Source organism: Lissotriton vulgaris, unplaced genomic scaffold (assembly GCF_964263255.1).
Source record: "Lissotriton vulgaris unplaced genomic scaffold, aLisVul1.2 SCAFFOLD_787, whole genome shotgun sequence".
Classification (NCBI taxonomy): Eukaryota; Metazoa; Chordata; class Amphibia; order Caudata; family Salamandridae; genus Lissotriton; species Lissotriton vulgaris.
Genome location: NW_028255626.1, coordinates 369,709 through 385,003, shown reverse-complemented (window position 1 = coordinate 385,003; position 15,295 = coordinate 369,709). Strand labels below are relative to the sequence as shown.

The 15,295-nt window shown below is 50.4% G+C and overlaps 1 protein-coding gene across 1 annotated transcript in view; it reads left to right on the top strand.

Moving 5' to 3' along the window:
* Nucleotides 1-15,295, top strand: part of LOC147659051 (NACHT, LRR and PYD domains-containing protein 12-like) — a 487,072-nt gene that overhangs the window by 374,769 nt on the left and 97,008 nt on the right. Inside the window, exon 15 of the mRNA XM_086952007.1 lies at nucleotides 10,291-10,355. Within this exon, the coding sequence (XP_086808133.1) occupies nucleotides 10,291-10,355 (65 nt within the window). The remainder of the gene's footprint in view (nucleotides 1-10,290; nucleotides 10,356-15,295) is intronic.

The following is a 15,295-nucleotide window of genomic DNA, read 5'->3' as shown; positions in this document are numbered from 1 at the left end:
CTGCCACCCCAGTTCAGACATGGCTATATGCAAATCAGTCTGACCCTGTGCCTCTTAGGAACAGTCCAGCCCGAACTGCCAAGCCATGTCTTCCCTGGACCGGGAACAAGCTTCTGAGGACCGGTTTCTAGCATTCCAGCCGTCTTCAGCCCGGCTTGCTTGAATTCAGTGGCAAAGTGAGCAAGGGACTTACGTCTGAGCATACCCTGCCACACTTATGGTGGCCAAAAGCGGTACAAAAGGGGGTAGTGATGGACGGAGCATCTGAATCAATCAAACACTCACACCCAGTCAAAAGATCTGGGTTTAATCCATCACCGTTCTTTAGCCCACTCTGCCACCCCAGTTCAGACATGGCTATATGCAAATCAGTCTGACCCTGTGCCTCATGGGAACAGTCCAGCCCGAACTGCCAAGCCATGTCTTCCCTGGACCGGGAACAAGCTTCTGAGGACCGGTTTCTGGCATTCCAGCCGTCTTCAGCCCGGCTTGCTTGAATCCAGTGGCAAAGTGAACAAGGGACTCACGTCTGAGCATACCCTCCTACACTTATGGTGGCCAAAAGCGGTACAAAAGGGGGTGGTGATGGACGGAGCATCTGAATCAATCAAACACTCGGACCCAGTCAAAAGATCTGGGTTTAATCCATCACCGTTCTTTAGCCCACTCTGCCACCCCAGTTCAGACAAGGCTATATGCAAATCAGTCTGACCCTGTGCCTCATGGGAACAGTCCAGCCCGAACTGCCAAGCCATGTCTTTCCCTGGACCGGAAACAAGCTTCGAGGACCGGTTTCTAGCATTCCAGCCGTCTTCAGCCCGGCTTGCTTGAATCCAGTGGCAAAGTGAGCAAGGGACTCACGTCTGAGCATACCCTGCTGAAAACACCATTCTAGAGGGACTTTATCATTGCAGGTTATGACATCATCTGTCTCCAGGAGACATGGTGCAAGGAGCCCATTTATATAGAGGGTTATACCTCACATTGGTTAAATGCGGTTGACTCGGCAGCTGGAAGAGCAAAGGCGGTCTCCTTTTGCTAATATCAAACAAACTAGTTACCTGTATGTTAGACCTGGCATCTTTGGCGTGGTTTTCCTCTATCTTTTTGCCTCTACCCCCTGTATTTTTGATGCTGTGCGGGATTTCGTTTTTGCTGGTTTAGATGCTTTGGACACGCTGTCACTGCTGATCAGTGCCAGAGTGTAAGTGCTCCCTATGTAAAGTGTTATTCTGATTGGATGTACCTGTTTGGCATATTTGTATCACCACAAAGTCCCTAGTAAAGTGCACTGGGTGTGCCAGGGCTGGTGATGACAAATGCTACTAGTGGGCCTGCAGCACTGATTGTGCCACCCACATTAGTAGCCCTAAAATGGTGTCTCGGGCCTGCCACTGCAGTGCCTGTGTGCAGTCTGGGAACTGCTGAGTCCTCCTGGTCAATGTTCCCACTGACCATGCCTAACCCTTCCCTTTTTCTGCGCATCAGTCACCCCTATGGAAGGCCCAAGGTACCCCCCTGGGCAGGGTGCAGTGTATGTGAAAGGTAGAACATGTACTAGTGCAGGTGACATGCTCTGATAGTGAATGGCGGCCATTTTTGTTTTCACTATTTTAAGGCTATCTTGCTCCATAGATTAACATGGGGGATGCTGGCTACAGTGGTTAACAGCATTTCTTCCCATAGGAACAAGATAGGACATAAGTATCTAGTATCCCTGAACTCCTCAGAATTTAATAACACATCTTTTAGGGAAGGTTGTTTTTAAATCCTGTGTTTGAGAAAAGCACTTTTAGAAAGTTGCTGTTCTCTTGTCTGACCCTTCTGTGTGCCTTGGCCTGTTTGTGTATTGACTGTCTGGTTTGAGAGTGACAGGGGCTGGGGATTCCCCAGGAGGCTGGCTGAGTCAGCCCTAGGCTGAATGACTGCATTTGCAACTGGAGTGGTGGGATAAGTTAGCACCTGGGCCTGAATAGGGCTGTGCCTGCCTTCCACAATGCTTGCTCCACCTCCTGCTGGGCGGCTGACGACCCTGCCCCTCACTCTGAAAGGAAAGATGCAGCCAGCAAAACAAGGTGCTCAGGATCCACCCAGAACTGGTCCAGACCGGGCTCAGGGCCCACATGCACAAAGAGAACAAAGACTTTTAGGGGTATAAGTACAGGACCCCTGACAACAGAAAATTAGATCATTCTGAAATCAAGAAGGAACCTCTGCCAAGGAGAAAGCTGACTCTGAAGAAGGAGGACTGTCCTGCTGTTGCTCTGCTGTCTGCAACTGACCTGTTGCTTTGCTGCCAAGGAGAAGGGAAGGACTTTGCTGTTGAGCTGTGTTCCCTGTCTTGAAGGAATCTCCAAGGGTCTGAGTAGAGCTGGCTCCCTGTTCTGAAGTCCCAGGAACAAAAGGACTTCACCCTTAGCTTTCCTGAACTCTGCTGAGAGGGTTCTGTCCTTCCTAGAGTGCTTGATCCAGTTGTGGGACCTCTGGAAGTTTTACCTGTGCTGGTATCTTGAAACTAAGTTTGAGAGACTTTTGAAATTGAAAAGTGTTGCATCGCTCGCTTGCGGAGCGCATCCCCAACAGTGCAAGAAGTTTCCCGCTGCTACGAAGGCCGAGATCGTCGCAGCGCCTGACGCCACTGCCAGAGCCGTCGCATCCTTCGTTTGCGGGACGCACCAGACCGGTGTGGGAAAGTCAAACATGGCTGCGAGTGTCGTCGCAGAGCCTGTCGTCGCTGGGTGAGATCGCCGCACCGCTTGCTTGCGGACCGCATCAAGTCGCAGCGAGCATCGTCGCAGAGCCATTGCATCGAGGAGCTGCGAGAGAGAGGATCACCGCTGGACCGCGCATCATCGCCCCGGAGATCGTCGCAGCCCCTACGAGATCGTCGCATCGTGCCTTTGCGAGAACAAACTTCCTACGGAACCTACGCACCGGAATCCATACAAGTGGCCTTCCTTCCCATACAGACCGGATTCGTCGCAACATGCCCGCTGCTGCAGTGGGGCTGTCGCAAACGCCTCCCCAGGGTCTCAGGAGCAACGCATCGCTTGTTTTCCACCCCATCAGCTTCTGCTTTTGGAACTTTGTCGTAACTAAAAGGTACTGTGAGTAAACATGGCACAACTGTGAACTTTTCACGCATCTGTGGATTATTTTATCGCAACCTGAAGAACTTTATCGCAAACCTTAAGAACTCTTTTGAAACCATATTCTTGAACTGTGTATGTTGGATTTTTGTCGTTTTGGTCTTGTGTAGTTTAGATTAAATTCCTTTCTTTTTCTAAACTGTTGTGGAGTCAGTTTGTGGTGTTTTCACTGTGTTACTGTGAGTGTTGGTACAAATACTTTACACATTGCCTCTGGTTAGCCTAGACTGCTCGTGCCAAGCTACCTAGAGGGTGAGCAGGGGTTATCTCAGAGGGTTTCCTCCTCACCCTGACTAGAAGCAAGGGTCCCTATTTGGACAGTGCAGGCCCGGACTGGCCATATCGGGCACCGGGCAATCCCCCGGTGGGCCGCAAGGGTGGGGGCCGGTTTTGAGCCCCAGGGGGCCAATTTTGTTACAGTGCCGTTTTTGCAGCATAGCTGCAAAATCGGCCGTGCAACAAAATCGGCTGAAAACCGGCCCTAGCAAAGCGGGGAGGTGGGGGGGGTAACGGAGCACTTCCCCAGGGCCGGTTTTGGTTCCCAGTCCGGCCCTGGGACCTACCCCTGCCAACTAGAGACCCCCAGTACTAATACTGTAAAATTAGAAGCTATACTCAGTAGACACAAACAGCCAGGTGCTACGATTAAAATTTAGTAAAGGTAAAGATCTAATATTGATTAAATATTATAATAATATTTTTGATATTAGTAGCGGGAAAATTCTTTACCCATTACAGAACGAAATTATTAAGGCTCTTGCAGTGTCTGGAAAACAGGCCATTATCCTCTGGGCAGGAGATTTTAACATCAAACCCTGCCCTCTGGTCATGAGCAATTCGTGTGGCCTTAGGAAGGAGATTGGTAACGGGGAGGTCAGCGACGACTTCCATTTTCCAAACTCCAACCACGGTACGGTTTTTAATAAATTATTAGCTAAATACAACCTGGATATGTTGAGCTGCAATAAGAATAGGGATAATATTAACAGGCAGGAATGCAAACACTAACATTGATAATATTTTAATCATAATATTATTATGCTGGGGAAATAAACAACCTAATGATAACAACTGTATTAGCAACGTTGTAGCCTCCAGACCAAATGGCATGAGGATCAAATGGCTGCACAAGCCACAGCAGAGATCTGCCACCCCCTCCCCCCCCAGAGAGGACACTGAGGGGTCAGAGGTCACTCTTTTGGGGATGGGTCATTCATTGAAGGGATCAGGGCCCGGGGCTTAATCGGGACATTTCTGTCATTCCATCACTCTGAGTGACACCTGTCAGTGTGTATCGCCTCGTATCTGGAGGGAGCTTTAAACCGAGTGTTTGAACAATGCTGGAGACCCTGGGATTAAAGCGCCTCGAGCCGCAGCTGCATCCGGGGCGCTGGACAGGTCCAGGTAAGCAGTGTCTCTCTTCTGGGCCTGTGCATAGCGCCCCGAGGCTCAGGGTGGAGTCAGAGGTGCTGGATGGGGTGGAAGGAACTCTGGGCTCCTCTGTCCTTAATGAGAATCCTTCACCGAGAGGCCTGTCCAGAGGAGGGGCAGAGGAGGTGAGGCCTGTCCAGAGAAGGGGCAGAGGAGGAGAGGCCTGTCCAGGGGAGGGGCAGAGGAGGAGAGGCCTGTCCAGAGGAGGAGCAGAGGAGGAGAGGCCTGTCCAGGGGAGGGGCAGAGGAGGAGAGGCCTGTTCAGAGGAGGAGCAGAGGAGGCTAGGCCTGTCCAGAAGAGGGGCAGAGGAGTAGAGGCCTGTCCAGAGGAGGAGAGACCTGTCACTGGTGCAGAGGAGGAGAGGCCTGTCCAGAGGAGGGGCAGAGGAGGTGAGGTCTGTCCTGAGGAGGTGAGACCTGTCACTGGTGCAGAGGAGGTGAGGCCTGTCCAGGAGTGCAGAGGAGGTGAGGCCTGTCCAGGGGAGCAGTGTCTCTCTTCGGGGCCTGTGCATAGCGCCCCGAGGCTCAGGGGGAGTCAGAGGCGCTGGATGGGGAGGAATGAACTCTGGGCTCCTCTGTCCTGAATGAGAGGCCTGTCCAGAGGAGGGGCAGAGGAGGAGAGACCTGTCCAGAGGAGGGGCAGAGGAGGAGAGGCCTGTCCAGAGGAGGGGCAGAGGAGGAGAGGCCTGTTCAGGGTTGAAGAGGAGGTGAGGCCTGTCCAGGGAGCAGAAAAGGAGAGGCCTGTCCAGGGGTGCAGAGGAGGAGAGGCCTGTCCAGAGGAGGGGCAGAGGAGGAGAGACCTGTCAGAAGGAGGGGCAGAGGAGGAGAGACCTGTCCAGAGGAGGGGCAGAGGAGGAGAGGCCTGTCCAGAGGAGGGGCAGAGGAGGAGAGGCCTGTTCAGGGTTGAAGAGGAGGTGAGGCCTGTCCAGGGAGCAGAGGAGGAGAGGCCTGTCCAGGGGTGTAGAGGAGGAGAGGCCTGTCCAGAAGAGGGGCAGAGGAGGAGAGACCTGTCCAGAGGAGGGGCAGAGGAGGAGAGACTTGTCCAGAGGAGGGGCAGAGGAGGAGAGGCCTGTCCAGAGGAGGGGCAGAGGAGGAGAGGCCTGTTCAGGGTTGAAGAGGAGGTGAGGCCTGTCCAGGGAGCAGAGGAGGAGAGGCTTGTCCAGGGGTGCAGAGCAGGTGAGGCCTGTCCAGGGGTGCAGAGGAGGATAGACCTGTCCAGAAGAGGGGCAGAGGAGGAGAGGCCTGTCCAGGGGCAGAGGAGGAGAGGCCTGTCCAGGGGCGGAGGAGGTGAGGCCTGTCCAGGGGTGCAGAGAAGGTGAGACCTGTCCAGGGGTGCAGAGGAGGAGAGGCCTGTCCAGGGGTGCAGAGGAGGAGAGACCTGTCCAGGTGTGCAGAGGAGGAGATGCCTGTCCAGGGGTGCAGAGGAGGAGAGGCCTGTCCAGGGGTGCAGAGGAGGAGAGGTCTGTCCAGGGGGCAGAGGAGGAGAGGCCTGTCCAGCGGTGCAGAGGAGGTGAGGCCTGTCCAGGGGTGCAGAGGAGGAGAGGCCTGTCTAGGGGGCAGAGGAGGAGAGGCCTGTCCAAGGGTGCAGAGGAGGTGAGGCCTGTCCAGGGGTGCAGAAGTGGAGAGGAGTAGAGGCCTGTCCAGGGGTGCAGAGGAGCAGAGGCCTGTCCTGGGGTGTAGAGGAGGAGAGGCCTGTCCAGTGGGCAGAGGAGGAGAGGCCTGTCAAGAGGTGCAGAGGAGATGAGGCCTGTCCAGGGGTGCAGAGGAGGAGATGCCTTTCCAGGGGTGCAGAGGAGGAGAGGCCTGTCCAGGGGTGCAGAGGATGAGAGGCCTGTCCAGGGGTGCAGAGGAGGTGAGGCCTGTCCAGGGGTGCAGAGGATGAGAGGCCTGTCCAGGGGTGCAGATGAGGAGAAGCCTGCCCAGGGGTGCAGTGGATGAGAGGCCTGTCCAGGAGTGCAGAGGGGGTGAGGCCTGTCCAGGGGTGCAGAGGATGAGAGGCCTGTCCAGGGGTGCAGATGAGGAGAGGCCTGCCCAGGGGGGCAGAGGAGTAGAGGCCTGTCCGGGGGTGCAGAGGAGGTGAGGCCTGTCCAGGGGTGCAGAGGAGGAGAGGCCTGTCCAGGGGTGCAGAGGAGTAGAGGCCTGTCCAGGGGGCAGAGGAGGAGAGGCTTGTCCAGGGAGCAGAGGAGGTGAAGCCTGTCCAGGGGTGCAGAGGAGTAGAGGCCTGTCCAGGGGTGCAGAGAAGGAGAGGCCTGTCCAGAGGTGCCGAGGAGGTGAGGCCTCTCCAGGGGTGCAGAGGAGGTGCGGTCCAGGGGTGCAGAGGAGGTGAGGCCAGTCCTGGCTGTGCAGATAAGGTGAGGCCTGTCCCTGGGGCGCAGAGGAGGTGAGGCCTGTCCAAGGGTGCAGAGGCTGTGAGGCCTGCCCTGAGGGGTGCTGAGGAGGAGAGGCCTGTCCAGGGGTGCAGAGGAGGAGAGGCCTGTCCAGGGGTGCAGAGGAGGTGAGGCCTGTCCAGGGGTGCAGAGGATGAGAGGCCTGTCCAGGGGTGCAGATGAGGAGAAGCCTGCCCAGGGGTGCAGAGGATGAGAGGCCTGTCCAGGGGTGCAGAGGAGGTGAGGCCTGTCCAGGGGTGCAGAGGAGGAGAGGCCTGTCCAGGGGTGCAGAGAAGTATAGGCCTGTCCAGGGGTGCAGAGGAGGAGAGGCCTGTCCAGGGGGCAGAGGAGGAGAGGCTTGTCCAGGGGGCAGAGGAGGTGAAGCCTGTCCAGGGGTGCAGAGGAGTAGAGGACTGTCCAGGGGTGCAGAGACAGAGAGGCCTGTCCAGGAGTGCAGAGGAGGTGAGGCCTCTCCAGGGGTGCAGAGGAGGTGAGGTCCAGGGGTGCAGAGGAGGTGAGGCCTGTCCTGGCTGTGCAGATAAGGTGAGGCCTGTCGCTGGGGTGCAGAGGAGGTGAGGCCTGTCCAGGAGTGCAGAGGAGTAGAGGACTGTCCAGGGGTGCAGAGACAGAGAGGCCTGTCCAGTAGTGCAGAGGAGGTGAGGCCTCTCCAGGGGTGCAGAGGAGGTGAGGTCCAGGGGTGCAGAGGAGGTGAGGCCTGTCCTGGCTGTGCAGATAAGGTGAGGCCTGTCCCTGGGGTGCAGAGGAGGTGAGGCCTGTCCCTGGGGCGCAGAGGAGGTGAGGCCTGACCAGAGGAGGAGAGGATGAGAGGCCTGTCCAAGGGTGCAGAGGAGGTGAGGCGTGCCCTGAGGGGTGCTGAGGAGATGCCTGTCCAGGAGGAGCGGAGGAGGTGAGGCCTGTCCAGGGGTACAGAGGAGGTGAGGTCTGTCCTGGGGGAGCAGAGGAGGAGAGGCCTGTCCAGGGCAAGCAGTGGAGGTGAAGCCTGTCTAGGGGGAGAAGAGGAGGTGAGGCCTGTCCATGGGTAGCAGAGGAGGTGAGACCTGAACAGTTAAATGCCTGCTGCACACAACAAAAAAAATAGAGTCACTGATTGTGTTGCGATGGACACCTTTATGTTCAAATTCCAGCTGTCAAGGAAATCACAAATGTCTTTTTGGAAAGTATCTTCATTTAATAGTCTTTGTAACCATCCGACACGTGTTTCGTCGCATGGGCATGTAATGCGCCCGACTTCTCAGGGCTGTAGCTTGGAGGTAGCATACACAAGGCTCTGCTCGAGACCCTGTTGTGTAAGAAATTCCATGTGTAGAAGATGAGAACCTGAATGAAGAAACCTCTATGCCGGTTCTTTGACCTCAATAATTGAATGTTAGGTAGTGTAGACGTTCTCACAGTGTTTGGAAGAATGTTACTCTGAGAGTGTGTTTGTTAGGGTTGAACTTAGGCAGGTCAAGCGTGTGTTTGGTCCGCACACGGAACACGGAGTCTCTCACAGCAACCGGCAGCAGCTACACAAACTGAATTCTCCCCGCATAGGGTCTAACCTACGTCTGGGGGCCCGCGTACTCCCACAAATAGAATCGATTGACCTGCCGGACTTCAACCCTAGCAAACACACTCTCAGAGTAACATTCTTCCGAACACTGTGAGAACGTCTACACTACATAACATTCAGGAATTGAGGACAAAGAACCGGCATAGAGGCATCTTCTACACAAAGAATTTCTTACACAACCTGGTTTCGAGCAGAGCCTGGCCGGAATTATCACCGGCTTAGCGACCTCGTGCATGCTACCTCCAAGCTACAGCCCCGAGGAGTCGCTTAATTACATTCCCATGCGACGAAACACATGTCGGCTGGTTATGTAGACTATTAAATGAAGATACTTTCCAAAAAGCCATTTGTGATTTCCTTGACAGCTGGAATTTGAACATTAAGGTGTCCATTGCGACACCATCAGTGACTCTATTCTTTTTGTTGTGTGCAGCAGGCATTTAACTGTTCATGTCTAGCTTGTTGTCCTGTCAACACATGCTGTTGAGGGGTTATAGGGCTTATCCCCTCGCCTGATTGCACTACCATCCTGAACATAACTTTCACACTACCTAAGCGTTAAACAGGAGCAGAGCGCCCAGTATTTCCCCTAATCCTTGAAACCCTTCTCATTGTGATTAAGAGGTGAGGCCTGTCCGGGGGATAGAGGAGGTGACGATGTCCTGGGGTGCAGAGGAGGAGAGACGTGTCCAGGGGTGCAGAGGATGTGAGGTCTGTCCTGAGGGGTGCAGAGGAGATGCCTCTCCAGTGGGAGTAGAGGAGGTGAGGCCTATCCATGGGGTGCAGAGGAGGTTAGTCCTGTCTAATGGGGTGCAGAGGAGGTGAGTCCTGGCCAGGGGGTGCAGAGGAGGTGAGGCCTGTCCAGGGGTGCAGAGGATGTGAGGTCTGTCCTGAGGGGTGCAGAGGAGATGCCTCTCCAGTGGTAGCAGAGGAGGTGAGGCCTATCCATGGGGTGCAGAGGAGGTTATTCCTGTCCAATGGGGTGCAGAGGAGGTGAGTCCTGTCCAGGGGGTGCAGAGGAAGTGACACCTGTCCAGGGGAGAAGAGGAGGTGAGCCTGTCCAAGGTGTTGCAGAGGAGGTTAGTCCTGTCCAATGGGGTGCAGAAGAGGTGAGTCCTGTCCAAGTGGGTGCAGAGGAGATAAGTCCTGTCCAATGGGGTGCAGAGGCAGTGAGGCCTGTCCAAAGGGGTGCATAGGATGTGAAGCCTGTCCAGGGGGTGCAGAGGAGGTGAGGCCTGTTGTCAAGGGTCGTGTTTACTGACAGTGCCGACACTCCCAGGAGCAGAATGATGAGATTTTCCAAATTCCACCACTGGTTTTCTCACAGCCACCAACTGAGGAGTTAACTACTGGCTGTGCGAACCCAGCCGGGGAAAAGGGTAATGGGACAGAGAAGAGGCTGCCTGACCTTCTGGCTCTTCCACTCCACTTCTTCCTTTCTGCCTTACTCCATTGTATTCCTTTCTTACTCCCTCTCTATCCCTAATCATGAGTGGAAATCGCTGTAAAAGAAAAGCACACCATTACTAATTTCCTTCAATTCCTTCTCCACATTCTTACTCTCTCTTTCTATATATTTCCTTACCCAGAGTGCCTATGGCTTTTGCTCCTCTTCTATTCTTCAGTATAAGTATTTTATTCTTTGGTAACCTGCATTATAAACAACATTTTAGCACCTTTAACTCTGTGAGTTAATTTATTCTTTTTCACTCATTCGTTCATTCACTCTCCGTCTTACTTTCTTATCTGAATTCTTCTTACTTCTCCCTTAGGAACCTTCTGGAGCCTCCGCCGTCAACCAAGCAACAAAGAAATCAGGAAATGCAGTATTCAATGGGTAAGTATTAATTCTTCTCTTCATATTTATTTTTTCCTATTTACTTTAAATTGGTATTTCTCCCTAGTTCTAAATTACAGAACTAACTAATCGACGCATCGAAGCGATATAATCTGCGACTAATCCTGGCACAACATTGCACTATTTCTAGCTAATTAGTCTACAGAAAGAATATGACAAATCTCTGAAAAGTTGTTTGTGAAGTGCCTAGGTTCTAAAATCAACCGGCGCACTTCACAGCTGGTCTAGACCTCGCGCCCGTGTCCAGGAACTCAGGACTAGACCTGCAACTTCCCCCTGTGGTCCTCCCTGTTGGTAGTACAGGGGAGAATGCCCGGTTCCGCAGTATAATCACCCGCGACCTTTTGCAAGCGGGTGATCTTTGCAATGCCGGTTCAATGGCAGATTCTGAGGGACAAAGAAGAGCTTTGATTCCTTTTTCCTGCACCCTGACAGTACCCACTCGCAAAGTTAAGCCTCCGGGCTGAGGTTTGGGAGGATTTTACGAGTGAAAAATCTTAGTTAATCAGAGAGCATGAACATCTGATTGTTCCACCCACAACCTATCCTCTGGGCCAAAACCCTTCCAGTCTACAAGATAGAAGATTTTCCCTCAAATGGACTTTGAAACTAGGATTGTTTTAACTTCAAATTCTTCTCATTCTTCCACTTAAATAGGTACTCTCTTTCTCAATTCTTTCAAATGGGGTGAAACCTTTTTTAAGATGAGAAACATGAAACACTGGGTTTATTTTTAGCTGTGGTGGTAGTTTTAGTTTGAAAGTCATTGGAGTCACTACTTGCTCCACAAGAAATGGACCTATAAATCGGGGTTGACACTTTCTATTTCCTTTAAGCTTTAGGTTTCTTGTGCTTAACCAAACTCTGTCCCCTGTACTCAAATCTAGTTCAGGGCTTCTTTTTCATCTGCACTTTGCTTGTAGTGTTCCTTAGCTTTCATTAAGTTCTTGGTGGCAGACTCGTTTACCTTGCTAAGATGATGTACAAAGTTTTGTGCTGCAGGCACCCACACTTCTTGAGAGGAAACCTCAGAATTTGGATGCCTTCCATAATTCAAGTAGAAAGGGGAAAAACCAGTAGAGGCACTCTTAGCATTATTATGTGCAAACTCTGCTGTCCAAAGAAGATCAAGCCACTCTCGCTCTTGATCCAAGAGAAACAGTATGAGATACTTTTCTAACTCTTGATTGGCCTTTTCAGTTTGACCATCTGTTTGTCGGGTTATAGTCGCAACAGGAGCCATCATTGTGGTATGTGAATCAACTCGTCACTTACATTAAACAATCTGAGATAAAGCGCTGATGGTCTTTAACCATGGAACACTGTTCCTGGTCTGACTTTGCAACGTTGTGGGTCGCTGTAGGGATACAACAAAGACTACATTGGTAACGGACTGCACGGGAGTGCCTCCCTAATCTAAGGCATAGAAGACTCTGTAACATACCTCCGAGGTAAGGACTAATTGGGGAGCCGATCTTCCTTTATTTCGGCAAACGGTGTACTATGTGATAAAATCGTCTCGTACAACACCAGCCCAAGGGTCAAAAGAGGCAAGGGGCGGACCCGATTAAATCATTGCACATAACTACAAGTCCCACAATTTTTTCAACCCACAGCTCGTGCACATCAATTGCACCTTTGTCCCTCTCGGACAACGACAACTGGGAGTGGAATCCACATTACATTCACCATTCGGCTGATTGGTTGAAGCTTATGTTAGTTGGATCCCGGTTTTTAAATATTGTATGACAGAATATCTCTCAACTGGGGGTACGTTCCCATCCCACACTGTTCCTCCTCTGTGGTTGCGAATTAATATCGCTGAGTTTGACCACGACTACCCATGTGGCTTTACTCATTTCCTACGTTCAGAGGCCGGTTGTGCCCTGACTCCATGGTAAATTAAAGTTAATGTACTCTAGTACTGTCAAATAGGACGACTGTAATCGGGTCTTACAAATGTATTAGTCTGACCTCTTGTTTTAAATTCACAGATAGGATCGCCCCATCCCCCCTTTCCCTGCACATGTCCTGATGAAGACCCCGTTAAAGGATTTAACGTAGCCTACAGACAGGGGTCGAAACGTCGACGGCTCTTTCCTTTTTCTGGACCTCCGGCACATGCCCCTGATAGTTCTGATTTGTGTATGTGACCGTTGAATGTCTCTAGTTTAACAGCTTTTCAATGGATGTCTTAATAATTTTTTGGGCCTTTTGTATTTGATTTGTCTTGATCTTAATTTAAAGACTGCCATATTTGCTACCTTTTGACTGCGCCTCTTCTCTTTTGACTTTACACCTCCCTGAGCACTTTCTTTTCTTCCTATTCTTTCCCTTCCCCAATTGGGGCTATTTATTAAATGTGAATGAATTTTGATAATAGTCGATATCTGGTATTGCAAAATAAAGGACAATACCTGTAACAAATCTTTTTGATTAATGTTTGTTTAGTCCATAGTAGTGTTATTGTGTGTTTCATACAACACGTTTCCCTTGCCGGGACCCCTGTTCTCACACATACCACATAGCACCCAGGTCCCCGCGACTGCATGGGTTCAACCCCCTTTTCTGTAACGTATAGAGAATGGGTAGCCTTGCAATAGTGAAAAACACAAATGGCTGTAATTTACTATTAGGACATGCCACACACATCAGGGCTTGTCCTAACCTTATACATACAATGCACCCTTCCCTTGAGCCTACCATAGGGGTGACTGATATGAAGAAAAGGGAAGGTTTAGGGACTGGCAAGTGGGTATACTTGCCCAGTCAGCATGACAGTACCCGACTTCACACAGGCTCTGCAATGGCAGACCTTAGACACATTTTACAAGGCTCCTTCTGTCGGTGGCACAACCAGTCCTGCAAGCCCACCTGCAGCATTTGGATTTACACGCCCTGGGCACGCTTAGTGCACTAGACTAGGGACTGATAAGTAAACCAAATAGCCAAACATGGAACCACTGATTAATACATTAATTTATAATAGGGAGAGCATATGCACTTTAGCAGTGATCAGCAGTGATAAAGTGCCCAGAGTTATTAAACCAATAAAAACAGGTCAGCCAAAATACAGGAGGAAGGCAAAAAGTTCAGGGATGACCCTGCAAAAATGGCTAAGTCCAACAATCTCTAATGGGAATCTTTCTTCCATCCGTGTCAATGCGAGACAAGGCATTTACCTTTCCGTTATTTCTTCCTGGCTGATAATTATTACAAAGTCATAATCAGCGAAATATAGGGACCCCCTAAGTTGGCATGGTGTGGGCGTTCTGGCAGAATTTGAAGATTCCGGTGATCGGTAAATACCGTCACCACATATTTTGCTCTGAGAAGGTAATGTCGCCATTCTTGGACGGCATCTTTGAAAGTCAGGAGTTCTTTATCTGAAATAGTATCAGTTATTTCCGCTGGTTGCAATTTTCTAGAGTAATATGCCACCGGATGCAACTGTTTGGTCTCTTAGTGTCTCTGTGAAAGTACTCCTCTGATGGCCTGTTCAGAAGCATCAGTCTCCAGGTAAAACGGTTGCATAGGATCCGCATGCAGCAGAATTGGCGCAGTGGAAAAACTTGTCTTTAATAACTGGAAAGCATCTAACTAGAAAGCATCTTCTGCCTTGGCAGACCATTAAAAAGGTACTCCTTTCCGTAGCAATTTAGTAATAGGAGGTACCTTCAGGGAAAATTCTCGAATGAATCTGCGATAGAAATTAGCAAACGGTTTTTGTTCTGAAAAAAAAGAAATTAGCAAACACGATGAAGCTCTGTATTTTATTCACAGAGGTTGGAGTAGGCCGATTTAAGAATGGCTCATTCATTTTAGCATCCATCGTAAGACCTTCTGGAGCAATTACAAATCCAAGGAAATCCACAGGTTTCACTCCAAAAGCACATTTTTTAAGTTTTACGTAAAGCTCGCTTTTCTTTAGGCAATGCAAAACTCTTTTGACCTGTTGCTGATCTTCTTCTGATGAGGAATAAATCAAAATGTTTTTGATGTAAACAATCATGCATTGATCAATGAACTCCTTCAGGACATCATTAATGAAGTACTGGAACGCTGCAGGAGCGTTGCTCAAACTGTAGGGCATCACTTGGTACTCATATAATCATACTTTGTTCTGAATGCTGTTTTCCATTCGCCTCCACTTCTCACTCAAATTAAATGGCACACCCCCTGTAAATCTAACTTCATGAAGATTTGGCATATTTTAGTTGATCTAGAAGAACTGAAATCAGGGGAAGAGGATAATGATTCGTTATTGTAATCTTGTTCGAGGCACAATAATCTATACACATTTTCAGATCTCCTTCACATTTCGGAACGAAAAATAACGGTGAAGAAACGGGGGACTGTGCTGGTCGTATGAATCCGTTTTCTAAGTATTTCTGAATGTAATCTTTAAGATGCTGGTTTTCAGCTTCAGTAAGCGCATACATTTGGCTACAAGGAAGGTTAGATCCAGGTTCCAAATCGAATTTTGTAGTCATACAACCGATATGAGGGGAACTTCTTTGATTCCAATTCACTGAAAACTTCAGCAAACTCTTGATATTCTACCTGAAGATTCACAGTATGCACCTCACACACCATCATATTTTGCTCCCATAATAAAGCTGCTGGATTTCCATCTTGCTCTTTTTGCTTTTCTCCAAAGCAATTCTCCAAACAATAATTTGAGTTAAACTTCACGGTTCGATCACTCCAGTTAATTGTTGGGTTGTGTTCAGTTAAGCAAGGCAAACCCAGGATGATTCCAAACTGCGGAGCATCGATCAAGTTAAATTGAATCTCTTCCTTGTGACCTTCGACAGAGACAAGTTCCACAACTTTCGTGTGACTGGTTATTGGGCCGGAAGATACATTTGTACCCTCAACAGCCCTAACTGCCTCACTTCTCTTTTTAGGTAATGCCT